At 54.4% G+C, this 15,873-nt stretch overlaps 1 protein-coding gene across 1 annotated transcript in view; it reads right to left on the reverse strand.

The window, feature by feature from the left end:
• The window catches only part of LOC127574418 (potassium voltage-gated channel subfamily H member 2-like), a 69,248-nt gene that overhangs the window by 47,022 nt on the left and 6,353 nt on the right, over positions 1-15,873 (reverse strand). Inside the window, 2 exon segments of the mRNA XM_052023423.1 lie at positions 815-1,024; positions 4,019-4,171. Of these exon segments, the coding sequence (XP_051879383.1) occupies positions 815-1,024; positions 4,019-4,171 (363 nt within the window).

Below are 15,873 nucleotides of genomic sequence, written 5' to 3' on the forward strand. Positions count from 1 at the left end.
GGCGTCGGTATCGGTGGGCGGTGGGCTGGCATCGGTATCGGTGGGCGGTGGGCTGGCGTCAGTATCAGTGAGCTGGCGTCGGTATCAGCAGGCGGTGGGCTGGCGTCGGTATCGGTGGGCGGTGGGCTGGCGGTATCAGTGAGCGGTGGGCTGGCGTCAGTATCAGTGAGCTGGCGTCGGTATCAGTGAGCGGTGGGCTGGCGTCAGTATCAGTGAGCTGGCATCGGTATCAGTGAGCGGTGGGCTGGCGTTGGTATCGGTGGGCAGTGGGCTGGCATCGGGATCAGTGAGCTGGCGTCAGTATCGGTGGGCGGTGGGCTGGCGTCGGTATCAGTGAGCGGTGGGCTGGCGTCGGTATCGGTGAGCAGTGGGCTGGCGTCGGGATCAGTGAGCTGGCGTCGGTATCAGTGGGCGGTGGGCTGGCGTTGGTATCAGTGAGCTGGCGTCAGTATCGGTGGGCAGTGGGCTGGCATCGGGATCAGTGAGCTGGCGTCGGTATCGGTGGGCGGTGGGCTGGCGTCGGTATCAGTGAGCGGTGGGCTGGCGTCGGTATCGGTGAGCAGTGGGCTGGCGTCGGGATCAGTGAGCTGGCGTCGGTATCAGTGGGCAGTGGGCTGGCGTTGGTATCAGTGAGCTGGCGTCAGTATCGGTGGGCGGTGGGCTGGCATCAGTATCAGTGAGCTGGCGTCGTTATCAGCGGGCGGTGGGCTGGTGTCGGTATCGGCGGGCGGTGGGCTGGCGTCGGTATCGGCGGGCGGTGGGCTGGCGTCGGTATCAGTGAGCTGGCATCGGTATCAGTGAGCGGTGGGCTGGCGTTGGTATCGGTGAGCTGGCGTCAGTATCGGTGGGCGGTGGGCTGGCGTCAGTATCAGTGAGCTGGCGTCGGTATCGGCGGGCGGTGGGCTGGCGTCGGTATCGGCGGGCGGTGGGCTGGCGTCGGTATCGGCGGGCGGTGGGCTGGCGTCGGGATCGGTGGGCTGGCGTCGGGATCGGCGGGCTGGCGTCGGGATCGGCGGGCGGTGGGCTGGCGTCGGGATCGGTGGGCTGGCGTCGGGATCGGCGGGCGGTTCAGGTGAGCAGATGGAAGTGCGAGGTGATGCATTTTGGGAGGATCAAGGTAGGACATACACCCCGAACGGTCGGACCCCAGGGGAATGGACGGGGGATCTTAGTCCACAGTGCAACGTTCCCTGAGGTGCCATCCCCCACCCACCCCATCCCCACTCACCTCCCGAAACACTCCCTCCCCCCTCGAAACACTCCATCCCTCCCCACCCATCCGCCAAAACTCTCCCTCCCTGCACCCCCACCCACCCCATCCCCACTCAGCCCCGAAATCCTCCCTCCCCCCACCTCCTGAAACACTCCCTCCCTCCACCCCCACCCATCCCCCGAAACCCTCCCCCCCCCCACCCACCCCTCAACACTCCGTCCCACCCACCCTGAAATCCTCCGTCCCTCCACCCCTGACATACCGTGGCTGCAGTTTGTACTCACTGCAGTTCCAGCAGCTCCCAACCCACCACCCCTCCCCCCAGGGAGGGGCAGTAGGGAGAACAGGATCTCCTCCTAGGTCACACACCTTCCTGACTCTCCCCATTGGGTCTCAGTCCTGGTACATCCTCCCCACCTCTCTGTGGGAGCACCTTCCCCACACAGATTGTGGTGGGACGGGGTAGTTATCCCAGCATCTGCTCCCGACTGGCTCGGGGCCTGTGCTTGTTGTTGGCCCATCAGGACCCCCAGCAGAAGGGGTGGGGAGGGGGTCACTGCCCAGGACCAACACCGGGCCTGTTGTCAGGGGGAGAGGCTGGCAGACAGAGGTCTCCTCAGCTCCGGTTATACAGCACGGTGGCAGACAGAGGTTCCCTCAGCTCTGGTTATACAGCACGGTGGCAGACAGAGGTCTCCTCAGCTCCGGTTATACAGCACGGTGGCAGACAGAGGTCTCCTCAGCTCTGGTTATACAGCACGGTGGCAGACAGAGGTCTCCTCAGCTCCGGTTATACAGCACGGTGGCAGACAGAGGTCTCCTCAGCTCCGGTTATACAGCACGGTGGCAGACAGAGGTCTCCTCAGCTCTGGTTATACAGCACGGTGGCAGACAGAGGTCTCCTCAGCTCCGGTTATACAGCACGGTGGCAGACAGAGGTCTCCTCAGCTCCGGTTATACAGCACGGTGGCAGACAGAGGTCTCCTCAGCTCTGGTTATACAGCACGGTGGCAGACAGAGGTCTCCTCAGCTCTGGTTGTACAGCACGGTGGCAGACAGAGGTCTCCTCAGCTCTGGTTGTACAGCACGGTGGCAGACAGAGGTCTCCTCAGCTCTGGTTATACAGCACGGTGGCAGACAGAGGTCTCCTCAGCTCTGGAGTTATACAGCATGAAAACAGTCCCTTCGGCCCAACTCATCCATGTCAACCAAGGTGTCTTCCTGACCTAGTCCCGTTTGCCTGCATTTGGCCCATCTCCATCTAAACCTTTCCTATCCATGGACCTGTCCAAGTGTCTTTTTAAACACTGTAACTGTACCCACCTCCACCACTTCCTCTGACAGCTCGTTCCACACACCCACCACCCTGTGTGTGGAAAACCTGCCCCTCAGGTCCCCTTTAAATCTTTCCCCTCTCACCTTAAACCTGTGTCCTCCAGTTTTAGACTCCCCTACCCTGGGGAAAAGACTGTAACCATCCACCTTATCTATAAGGTCACCCCTCAGCCTCCTTCACTCCCAGCCTGTCCAGTCTCTCCTCAGCACTCAAGCCCTCCAGTCCCGGTAAGTCCTTGTGAATCTTTCTCCAGCTTAACGATATCCAGTGTGGTGACCAGACTGCACACAGTGCTCCAAGTGGGGTCTCACCAACCTTTTGTACAGCTGTAACGCGAAGTCCCAACTCCTATACTCAGGGCTCCGTTCGATGAAGATCAGTGTGCCAAACACTGTTTTCACCACCCTGTCTACCTGTGACGTCACTTTCAGGGAACCATGTACTTGTACCCCTGGGTCTCCCTGTTCTACAACACACCCCAGGGCCCTGCCCTTCACTGTGTAAGTCCTGCCCCAGTTTAACTTCCCAAAATGCATCACCTCACACTGAGTTAAATTCTATCTGCTGTTCCTTGGCCCACTTTCCCAGATGATCTGGTTCCTGTTGTAACCTTAGACAACGTCCTTCACTGTCCACCTCACCACCAATGTTGGTGTCATCTGCAAACTTACTAATCACACCATCCACGTTCTCATCCAAATCGTTAGTATATCTGACAAACAACGGTGGACCCAGCACCGATCCCTGTGGCACACCACTGGTGACAGGCCACCGATCTGAGAAACACCCACCCCACCTTCCATCTCCTCCCACCAAGTCAGTTCTGTATCTCACCCTAGATCCCATGTGATCTCACCTTCTGGACCAGCCTACGATCTGGGACCTTGTCAAAGACCTTGCTGAAGTCCATGAAGCTGGTGTAGGTGTTTGGCAGGGGACTGGATTGGTGCGGATGGTGGGAGAGAGTGTTGTGTCTTGGACTGGGGAGCTTGGTAAGGGGTGGGTTGGGTTGGGTGTCTAGGAATCAGAGCCAGGGTCGGGGTGAGGGCTATGGCCAAGGTTAAGGGGTTGGTGGGATGGGTGACTGTCCCAGGGAGCCCAGTAACGGTGATTACCCAGGAAACACCAAGCGAGTTCCCCAGTCATGTTCCAAAAACAATCCAGGCCATTGGGGATGGGAATGGGGACATTCCAGGGAGTCCCGGTGGGAAATGCACAAGGACACGTCACCTCCCACTTTCATCACTCAGGATGTCCCAAATCTCTCTTGGCCAAGGGCAGCCACACAGTGTGGGGAAGGTGACGGCACAGCAAGATCTCACGGGCAGTACAGAGAGCGAGAAGGTGCACGGTCTGGTGGTGGTGGGACCACCTCCTCTCTGGGCCACCCCACGCTGCCCCTTCCCTGCCCAACAACGGGTGAGCACCGTGTCCCCGTCCCCCCACTTCCCACCTGCACCCGGCCCTACCAGCAGTGAACCAGGGTGCCGGAACCTTCTCCTTCCAGGCTGCATCCAGCATCACCTCCTCCAAGGTCACCTCAAAGTTCAGGATGAACATGATGACAGAGTCTCTCTCACAGCGCACAGGAACAACATCCACCAGGCAGAGGAAACAGGACCCTGTGGAGAGAACATCGTCCGCTAAACCCAGAGCAAATCCACCCAGAGGCTCCCTCTCCTGTGTCCGTGCAAGGCCTAATCCCAACATCCCCGGGCACGTGATGGGAAGACCTTGGAAAAGCAGGTGTGACCGACCAGAGGACAAAGGCTTAGGGTCAGGGTTAAGGTTTCAAGGGGATGGGAGGAGGAACATAGTCCCCCAGAGGGATGTTGGAATTGGAACACCATCCTAAGGGGTGGTGGAGGCAGAGATTTACAACAGAGAAGGGTAGGGATCAGGTGCTGGTTGACAGGACTAGTGTCAGTGCGAACTGAAGGGTCAGCATAGACACCAGGGGCCAAAGTCCAGAGTTCCGTGTGTGCGACTCCATCACCAGCTTCAGCTCGACATCAATCAGGTTATTCACCCTTAAACTTCTCACCCACTGCAAGTATAGACAGAGGGATGCCCACCCCTTGTCCTTACAGACATTTTCCACCTGACCCATCGAGGAGAGCAGCAACACACAAAGTGCTGCAGGAACTCAGCGGGTCGGGCAGCATCTGTGGAGGGAAATGAACAGTCAACGTTTTGGGTTGAGACCCTTCACCTGGACTGAAAAGTAGAGGGGACATAGCCAGTGTAAGAGGTAGAGGGAGGGGGTGGAGGGAAAGCTGTGGTCCCTCCACAGATGCTGCCTGACCCACCGAGTTCCTCCAGCCTTGTGTGTGTGGCTGCAGATTCCAGTGTCTGCCATCTCTCCATCTGGGAGAGGATCGTCTTAGCTTTCAGAAAAAGTTACAACATTTACATCGTTCTGAATTATTTACAAAATAACACAGACCATCCTCACCTTCGACACTCCACACCAGAGGCACCCACTGGTTCTGGGACACCAGGGAGACTGCAGAAGTGGTCAGCTCCATCTCCACCTGGGCATGGGCGTATCCTCAAAGGGGCAGGCAGTCGGCTCAGGCAGACCCCCGACAGCCCAGTGCCTGGACCCATGAACGACCACCTTGGCCGGGCCCAGGAGCAGACTGACGAGGAGGGTCCCCTGACTGACCCACCCCCCTCTGCTTCTTGCCCAAAGATCAGGAGCGTGGGGCTAAAGTATGAGCAGAACCTGAGAAGCAGCCCCTTCACACACTCCGACGGGCTGGGACACCTCATGGGACACAGATCCCTCCCAGCTGCACAAACATCCAGTGGCCTGGGAGTCCGTGAACCTGTTGCACGGCATCGCTCTGTGTGACACTCTCCACCAACAACACTTGGCAGGTCAGGCAGCGTCTGTGGCGAGGAAGGTCACAGACCCCAAACGTTGACTGCCTCTCTCTCCACAGACGCTGCCTGACCTGCTGAGTGCCCCCAGCACTTTCTGTCTGTTTTACATTTCCAGCACCTGCAGTTTTCCTGATTTTCACTCCCCACCCCAGGCCCCCGATGTGAAGAGGGAGGACTCCCGTGTAGAGGGACCTCCACTGGGACCCCCCCTCGCTGTCGGGTTTAGAACGGACCGCCACGGTGTGACTGGACGGCAGACGAGGGCAAGGAGGTGGGGAACGTGCAGGAGATTCCCGTGCAGGAGACACCTCCTTGCGTGTGGGATGGTACAGAGGCCACTTCCGAGAGACGGCTCCTGTTACGTGGGACCGGCTCCCAAGGAGGGATTCGGGGCCTGGATCCAATGAACAATTCCAGCCAAGCAGGGGTCAGCCCAGCTGGGATCGCCCCGCTCTCAGAAGCCCTCTCCACACCACGTTAGACAGGACGGCTGGAGGCTTCAGTCACAAGCCCTGGTGTCAAGCAGCTCCCTCCTCCACCGTCTGCTCCGTCCCTTCGTCCAGACGTCTTGGCAGCTACAGGACCTCCCTCCACCAGTGGGGGAATCGTCCTGACTGGAGGTGACCCTGTCCACAAGTCTGAACTGGTCTCTCTCAGCAAGACAAACCAGGGAAGGACATTCACAGTGGACAGCAGGACCCAGGGGATTGTTGTAGAACAGAGGGACCTAGGTGTACAAGTACATGATTCCCCGAAAGTGGAGTCACAGGTAGACAGGGTGGTAAAGAAGGTGTTTGGCACGTCGGCCTTCATCAGTCAGGGCACTGAATATGGAAGTTGAGATGTTACGTTGCAGTTGTACAAGGAGCTGGTGAGGCTGCATTTGAAATACTGTGTTCAGTTTTGGTCACCCTGTTATCGGAAAGATGCCATTAAGCTGGAAAGAGTACAGAAAAGATTTACAAGGGCGTTGCTGGGACTCAGGTTATGGTTGAGCAGGTTGGGACTGTTTTCACTGGAGCGTAGGAGACTGAGAGGTGATCTTATTGAGGTTTATAAAATCATGAGGGGCATAGATAGGGTGAATGCACATTTTTTTCCCCAGGGTTGGGGAATCAAGAACTGGAGGGCACAGGTTTAAGGTGAGAGGGGAGAGATTTAATAGGAACTTTTTGTTTTTACACAAAGGGTGGTATGTACATGGAACAAGCTGCCAGAGGAAGTGGGTGAGGTAGGTACATTAACAACGTTTAAAAGATATTTGGACAGGTCCATGGATAGGAAAGGTTTAGAGGGAAATGGGCCAAATGTGGGAAAATGGGACTAGCTTAGAATGGGAACCTTGGTCAGCATGGATGAGTTGGGCCAAAAGGCCTGTTTTCATGCTGTATGATTCTATAACTCTCCCCCTATGGACTGCAGAACGTCTCCCCAGGGGCCAGTTATACTTAGTCACTGAGAATATTCAGGACGCAGGTTGTTAGATTTTTGGAGATGAAGGAATGAAAGATGGATGGTCAGTACAGGAAGTGGCGGTGAGGTGGGAGATCAGTCCCGACCTTACTCATGGGATCCAGGGAGGGCTGGCTAATTGGATACCCAGTTAGCTGCATAGTAGGAAGCAGAGGGAGATGGTGGAAGGTTGTTTCTTGGACCGGAGGCTGTGACTAGTGGTGTGCCTCAGGGGTCGGTGCTGGGCCTATTGTTGTTTGTGATCGATATCAACGATTTGAATAAGAATGTACAAGGCACGGTTAGTAAATTTGCAGATGACACTAAAGTAGGTGGTAGAGTGGACAATGAGGAAGGTTATCAAAAATTACAGGGGGATCTGGATCAGCTGAGTAAGTGGGCCGAGGAATGGCAAATAGAGTGTAATTTGGATTAAGTGTGAGGTGTTGCATTTTGGAAAGTCAAGTCCAGGTAGGACTTTCACAGTGAACGGTGGATCCCTGGGGAGTGTTGTAGAACAGAGGCACCTTGGAGTACAAGTACATGGTTCCCTGAAAGTGGAGTCACAGGTCAACAGCAACCAACAATCTGCTGGAAGAACTCAGTGAGTAGAGCAGCACCTGTGGGACATTTTGAGTCAAAACCCTGCACCGGGACCACAGGTAGACAAAGTGGTGAAGAAGGCTTTTGGCACACTGGCCTTCATCAGTCAAGGCATTGAGTTGTGAGGTCATGCTGCGGTTGTACAGGATGTTAGTGAGGCCACACAGAGTATTGTGTTCAGTTTTGGTCACCCTGCTATAGGAAAGATGTTATTAAACTGGACAGAGTTCAGAAAAGAGTTACAAGGATGTTGCCAGGACTCAAGGGATTGAGTTAAGGGGAAAGGTTGGACAGGCTAGGGCTTTGATCAATAAGGACAGGCAGCAACACCTCCGGCACGATTATCCTCAGCACTGGTGCCTCACAAGGCTGCGTCCTCAGCCCTCTACTCTACTCACTATACACCCATGACTGCGTGGCCAGATTCTGCTCTAACTCTATCTAAAGCATACAGATAATACCACCATAGTGGGCCGTATCCCAAATAACGATGAGTCGGAGTACAGGAAGGAGATAGAGAGCTTAGTGACGTGGTGTCATGACAACAACCTTTCCCTCAATGTCAACAAAACAAAAGAACCAGTAATTGACTTCAGGAAGGGGGGCAGTGTACATGCTCCCGTCTACATCAACGGTGCTGAGGGCAAAAGGGTTGAGAGCTTCAAGTTCCGAGGAGTGAACATCACCAATATCCTGTCCTGGTCCAACCATGCAGAAGCAATGGCCAAGAAAGCTCACCTGCGCCTCTACTTCCTCAGGAGGCTAAAGAAGTTTGGCACGTCCCCTTTGACCCTCACCAATTTTTTATTGATGCACCATAGAAAGCATCCTATCTGGATGCATCACAGCTTGGTACTGTAACTGCTCTGCCCAGGACCGCAAGAAACGGCAGAGAGTTGTAGACACAGTCCAGCACATCATGGAAACCAGCCTCCCCTCCATGGACTCTGTCTATATCTTGCGCTGCCTTTTTGAAGCAGCCGGCATAATCAAAGACCCCACCCACCCAGGTCATTCTCTCTTGTCTCCTCTCTCCTCTCCCAGAAGATACAGGAGCCTGAGGGCACACACCACCAGGCTCAAGGACAGCTTCTACCCCACGATGATAAGACTAATGAACGGTTCCCTTATACAACAAGATTGGCTCTTGACCTCACAATCTACCTTGTTTGATATTGCACCCTACTGTCTACCTGCAATGCACTTCCCTGCAGCTGTGACACTTTATTCTGTATTCTGTTATTGTTTTACCCTGTACTACCTCAATGCACTGTGTAATGAATTGACCTGTACGATCAGTATGCAAGACAAGTTTTTCACTGTACCTCGGTACAAGTGACAATAATAAACCAATACCAATATCACACTATAGGAAGGATATGACAGCGCTGGAGAGGGTGCAGAGGGGATTCACCAGGGTGGTGCCTGGGATGGAGCATTTGTGCATGAGGGTGGGCTTGTTTTCCTTGGAGCGGAGGAGGCTGAGAGGTGACCTGACAGGTGTACGAAATAACAAGGGGCATAATTAGGTTAGACAGTAGGAAACACTTAACTCTAGCAGAGGGTGTCCAAAACCAGAAGGTGTGGGTTTAGGGTAAGGGGTAAGTTCAGAGGGGATCTAAGGAAGATCTTTTCCCTCCCACGGGGGTTGGAATCTGGACCACACTGCCTGAGGGGGTGTTAGAGGCAGAGACTCTCACAATATTGTCGTTAAATGACCCAGGCAGAGAAGGTGAGAGGCGTATGGATGGGTACCTGATGGTCAGAGCTCACCGCCACCTTCTGATGGACAATCCATGCTGCCTCGTCAGAACACCCAGACCCTGGAAACGGATAAACAATGAGAATTGGGCAAGGGATCAAATTCACTGCAGGAGGTGGAAGGGAGCAGAATGGTCCACAAGCGATGCAGAGAGGGAGGCTGATCATTGCACGGCCCCGCTCCTGGTCTGTGCCAGCAGGCTTCTGACATCACCTCGTACCTCAGCATGCCCGGCACGAGGAAACTCACCCCGGGGGTCTCTCCGCCTCCACCCCCCCCCCCCCACACTCCCCCATCCCTTCCCCCCGACTTTCTCCTTCCCCTGTATCTCTCTCTCTCCATTTCTTCTCTCCACCACCTCCCCCGCCCCCTCGCCAACCGCCGAACATTACCACTCTGTGAGGGAGCCGTGAAAACTGAGCCAAACCTGACAGTCTGGTCATTACTAATTCACAGGCAGGTCCACTGCAGCTGCAATTAATTAATCCAGGTTGTGAATGCAGCAGGGCCTGCTCAGCTCATTATTAAATCATTTTAAATCATCCCACATTGGCAATAATTACCTGTAAACAGGTGTCTCAGGCAAACTTATACCTCTCCCACCTCACCAACAGCTCAACATCACAACTCTCCCCAGGCAGGAACAGGGAGTGTGTGTTGGGACGGTGCAGAGGGAGATTCACCCTGTGTCTGACCCCAGGAGTGTGTGACAGGACGGTGTGGAGGGAGCTTCACCCTGTGTCTGACCCCAGGAGTGTGTGACGGGACGGTGTGGAGGGAGCTTCACTCGTGTCTGACGGGACGGTGCGGAGGGAGCTTCACTCTTGTGTCTGACGGGACAGTGTGGAGGGAGCTTCACTCTTGTGTCTGACGCCAGGAGTGTGTGATGGGACGGTGCAGAGGGAGCTTCACTCTGTGTCTGACCCTGGGAGAACACAGAACAGTACACCACAGGAACAGGCCCTTCAGCCCACCGTGTCTGTGCTGACCATGATGCCTGCACATGATCCATATCTCTCCATTCCCTGTGCCTGTCTAAATGCCTGTTAAACCCCTCTATCGTATCTGCCTGCACCCCCACCCCTGCCAGCACATTCCAGGCACCCACCGCTCTCTGTGTAAAAAATCTTGCCCCACACATCTGCTTTAAATTTACCCCTCTCACCTTAAATGCATGCCTTCTAATGCTAAACATTTCAACCCTGGGAAAAAGAAACCGACTGTCTATGCCTCTCATCATCTTATAAAGGTCTATCAGGTCTCCCCTCTACCTCCGCCGCTCCAGAGAAAACAACCCAAGTCTGTCCAACCTCTCCTTGTAGCTCACGGCCTCCAGGCAGCATCCTGGTGAACCTCTTCTGCACCCTCTCCAAAGCCTCCACATCCCTCCTGTGAGACACTGAGTGAGTGGTATAGTCTGCTACTGGCAGAGCTGGGGAACGAGAGAGAGGACTGCCCTTCGGAGATGGAAGTTCTGCTCTATAATCAGGTTGGTGGCCGTGTGGCTGGAGGGTCGCGGGACTGTGAGCCTGTAGGGAGCAAAGACCATGACGGTTCCATCGTTGCCACAGCAAACTCCCTCCCCGCTCCAGGTCAGCTGGGGCTGTCAGGCTGAAGAAAGATTATACACATCTTGGACCTTTGTGAGGTCTGAGCAGCCCTGGCTGACCTGGGTGAAGAGCCCTTCCCCTGCCAAAGAGGAGCAGGACAGCAGGAACAGGGCCACATTCTGGGACTTCTCGCTGCCTTGGTAAAGCAGCCAACATAATCAAAGATCCTACCCACCCCAGATATTCTCTTCTCCCCCCTCCCACCGGGCAGAAGATACAAAAAGCCTGTAAGTACGTACCACCAGGCTCAAGGACAGCTTCTATCCCGCTGTTATAAGACTATTGAATGGTCCCCTAGTACGATAAGGTGGACTCTTCACCTCACAGTCTACCTGGTCATGGCCCTTGCACCTTATTGTCTACCTGTGCTGCACTTTCTCTGCAGCTGTGACACTTTACTCTGTATTCCGTTATTGCTTTACTTTGTACTACCTCAATGCACTGTGTAATGAATTGATCTGTATAGATAGCATGCAAATTAAAGTTTTTCACTGTATATGTGACAATAATAAACCAATTTACCTTCACTCTCTTCCTCACGGAACCTCTCTCCCTCTCTGGTGTTTTCGTTGTGTGTTTGCTGCTTGTTTTGCCTGTTTACTGGATCCTTGACTTTCTAACAAACAGACCACAATCAGTGAGGATAGGCAGCAATACCTCCAGCACGATTATTCTCAACTGGTGCCCCACAAGGCTGCGTCCTCAGCCCTCTACTCTACTCCTTATACACTCATGACTGTGTGGCCAGATTCTGCTCGAACTCCATCTACAAGTTTGCAGATGATACCACCATTGTAGGCCTTATCTCAAACAGCGATGAGTCGGAGTACAGGAAGGAGATAGAGAGCTTAGTGGAATGGTGTCATGACAACAACCTTTCCCTCAGTGTCAACAAAAGAGCTTGCCATTGACTTCAGGAAAGGGGGCGGTGTACATGCACCTGTCTACATCAGTGGTGCTGAGGTCAAGAGGGTTGAGAGCTTCAAGTTCCTGGGAGTGAACATCACCAGCAGTCTGTCCTGGTCAAATCACGTAGATGCCACAGCAAAGAAAGCTCACCAGCGCCTCTACTTCTTCAGGAGGCTAAAGAAATTTGGTTTGTCCCCTTTGACTCTCACCAACTTTTACCGATGCACCGTAGAAAGCATCCTATCTGGATGTATCACAGCTTGGTACGGCAACTGCTCTGTCCAGGACCGCAAGAAACTGCAGAGAGTTGTGGACACAGTCCAGCGCATCACGGACACCAGCCTCCCCTCCTTGGACTCTGTCTTTACCTCTCGTTGTCTTGGTGTAGCATCCAGCATAATCAAAGACCTCACCCACCCGGGACATTCTCTCTTCTCTCCTCTTCCATCGGGTAGAAGATACAGGAGCCTGAGGGCATGTACCACCAGACTTAAGGACAGCTTCTACCCCACTGTGAAAAGACTATTGAACGGTTCCCTTATACAATGAGATGACTTCACCATCTACCTTGTTGTGACCTTGCACCTTATTGCACTGCACTTTCTCTGTAGCTGTGACACTTTACTCTGTACTCTTATTGTTTTTACCTGTACTACATCAATGCACTCTGTATTAACCCAATGTAACTGCACTGTGTAGTGAAGTGACCTGTACGATCAGTTTGCAAGACAAGTTTTTCACTGTACCTCAGCACAAGTGACAATAATAAACCAATACCAATACTGACAGGTGTCTGACAGTCTCTGTGGCAGTACTCTCTGGACCCCATGGTCACTCCATCCTCTCACTGTGTGGGACCGCCCTGGAGGCCATCACTCAGAGGTCATCCTCTCCAATGTCCAGTTTTCATTCCCGTGAGCCCCTCCCCTCCCCCTCCAGGAGGAGGTGCAGTCAGAGAACATCCCAATCCCACTCGGTGATCGGGAATCCAGCCTCCACCATGTCTCCTCATTCCAGTGCCAGCTGTATGTGTGGGGGACACTGAGGGACAGTTCTGTGTCCAGTCCCACCGCATCCCCTCAACCTTGGCCTGTGTGAGGGACGGTTCTGTGTCCAGTCCCACTGCATCCCCTCAACCTTGGCCTGTGTGAGGGACGGTTCTGTGTCCAGTCCCACCACATCCCCTCAACCTGCTGTTGATGAGCCAGACCTGAATTAAGTAGGTCCCGGCTCAGCATCAGGTACGTAGAGAACACAGGTAGGGGCACACCCAGCTTGGCTGGACACTGGGCACACCTGGCCCTGGCCTCCCAGGCTCGGAGAGGAATCAGCAGTCGGAAAAAAACTGGAGGAAGGGGAAACACTGGAGCAGAGATGATGACTGGGATCCCCTTGACATGAAGGCCACCACGAAGTCAGTGGCAGCAGGGGGTCTCCCCACAGGCTTCACACCTCTCGGTCCTCGGGGATGGGAGGTCTGTGGCGAGCTCCCTGCAGGAACTGTTCTGGGAGATGAATCCACCTGGATCTGGAGCGGTGAGGGAGGGTCACCTCAGTTCCATATCCAGGGGTGGGGATCTGGTTGGCCCTGACTTTTCAGCCAGAGATGTTGTGGCTCCAGGAACTTGTGACACGTTGCCTGCTTCACCTCGCTGTGCACCTGGACAGTGTGCTACTGCACATCATGAACATGTCCGTCCCCAGACCCAGCCTGATGCAAGCACACTTATTTCAAGTGTCTGCATTCTTGAGTTCAATCGACAGCAGGGAGCGTGTCATCCTCGGGGGGATTTCATCTCTACCCCCCCACAGCAGCCCAGCTTCAGTGAAGAGGAGGGAGCTGTTCGGCTCTGATGGTGGATGCCTGGAGAATTCTCCAACCCACCTGCACCTGAAGGTCTAGTGGTTGGGGGGGTGGGGGTGGGAACTTGGATCAACTGTCCGATCACAGGCGTACATCTCCGGTGTCTCGCGGCCTCCGTACAGCCGGTGTCATGCTCGGACCACCACTTGGTGCACATGGGCAGGGTCTGCGTACTGGAGAACAGCCAATTCTGGGATTCATTCCAGTGGTTCTGGACCACCTGGAGAAGCAAGCAGGAGGGCTCCCCTCCTTGAGACTTTGGTGGGACATGGGCAAGACTCACATCCGACTTTCATAAGACTATTGAACGGTCTCCTACTACAATAAGATACATTCTTGACCTTGCACCTTGTTGTCTGCCTGCTCTGCACTTCCTCTGTAACCGTTACACTTTACTCTGTATTCTGTTATTGTTTTACCCTGTACTACCTCAATGCACTGTGTAATGAAATAATCTGTACGATCGGTATGCAGGACAAGTTTTTCACCGTACCTCGGTACATGTGACAATAATAAACCGATTCCAATTCTTAAACCTTTTGCTTCCTGCTTTATGCCAACGTCATGCTCCCCCGAGTCACAGACCCTGTTGACCTGTGGAGAATGCGAGAGTACCAGTCGGTCTTTGTAGTAGAGTCTCCTGCCCAGATCAATTGGGAGAAATGTTGGAATTGGTTCAGAGTCTGGGACAGGGTCACCTCCAGTCAGGGCGACCCCCACTGGTGGAGGGAGGTGCTGTAGCTGCCAGGACGTCTGGACAAAGGGAGAGACTGGACAGTGGAGGAGGGAGGTGTTCGACACTGGGGCTCGTGACTGAAGCATCCAGCTGTCCTGTCTCACTGGGTGTGGAGAGGGCTCCTGAGGGCGGGGCGATCCTACCTGGGCTGACCAGAACTGCTCATCGGACCCAGGCCCCGAATCCCTCCTTGGGAGCCGGTCCCACACAACAGGAGCCGTCTCTCGGAAGTGCCCTGCGTACTGGTCCTTTGGGTGCAATGGTCAGACACTCCCCCCAGCAACTGGTCTGATAGTCTGGGGGGAGGGCTATACCAGACGGTCAGTACCACCCCTCCCACATGCGACCCTCCCTCAGTACCGCCCCTCCCAGTGTTGACACTCCCTCAGTACTGCCCCCCCACAGTGTGACCCTCCCTGTCCATATACTTCTCCCACCCCCCACCCAGTCCTCCCTCATTCATTGTGATGTAAGGGTCAGGCGGTGTTCCAGGGGATCTGATCAGTGGGAGTGTGTCAGAAGGTCCCAGCACCGAGCCCTGGGGAACACCATGAGTCACGTACCTCCAGTCCGAGAAACGACCTCTGCATCCTACCATCCATTCAATTCTGTACCCACTGAGCTGGCTCGCCCCGGACCCCATGTGATCTGGCCTTCCACGTGGGATCTTCCAGTGCAGCCTACACATGACTCCAGTCCGTCCTGGAATGTTGAAACACCCTGAGGTGCCCCAGCACTGAATACAACTGCCTGATATCCCTCGACACCAAGTTCTCTCTCTACCCAGACACCACTGACATCAGGCAAACAGATCAGCAGTTCCCTGCCATCTCTCTCCCTCCCTTCTCATGTGCCCACATTTCCTGCCCTCCAATCCACAGGGACATTGGACAGAGTTTTGGAAGATGATAACCCAATGGCTCCCTCTTCATCTCCCCCTCTTTCAAACCTCTGGAACGTGGGAGAGTAAGGGGTAATCTGACAGAGGTGTACAAGATCATGAGGGCATAGACAGGGTGAAGACACATAGTCTTTTTCCCAGGGAGGGAGGGAGCTAAACACAAGAGGGCATAGGTTTAAGATCAGAGGCGAGAGATTTAAAAGGGACGTCAGGGGCAGCTTCTTCACACAAAGGGGGTGCGCATTTGGAATGAGCTGCCAGAAACAGTGTTTGAGGCGGCACATCAGCAACATTTAAAAGCCATCTGGATAAGTCCACGGACAGGAGGGGTTTAGAAGGCTGTGGGCCAAATGCGGGCAGATGGGACTAGCTCGCTGGGCAACACAGTCAGACAGACCAGTCGGGCCGAAGGGCCTGTTTCCGTGACTCTGGCCTGGTGACCATCAGTCCTCATTTTATAAACCTCCAAGCTCACCAACTGTTCTGCTGAGATTTGTTCCAATGAATATCTTACATCCTCGGATTCACAGAGCCACTGGCTCATCAGCTCAGTGGGGAATCTTCTCTTCCTCCATGGAGCAGATCCAGGACACAATCC

This window comes from Pristis pectinata, chromosome 9 (genome assembly GCF_009764475.1).
Source record: "Pristis pectinata isolate sPriPec2 chromosome 9, sPriPec2.1.pri, whole genome shotgun sequence".
Classification (NCBI taxonomy): domain Eukaryota; kingdom Metazoa; phylum Chordata; class Chondrichthyes; order Rhinopristiformes; family Pristidae; genus Pristis; species Pristis pectinata.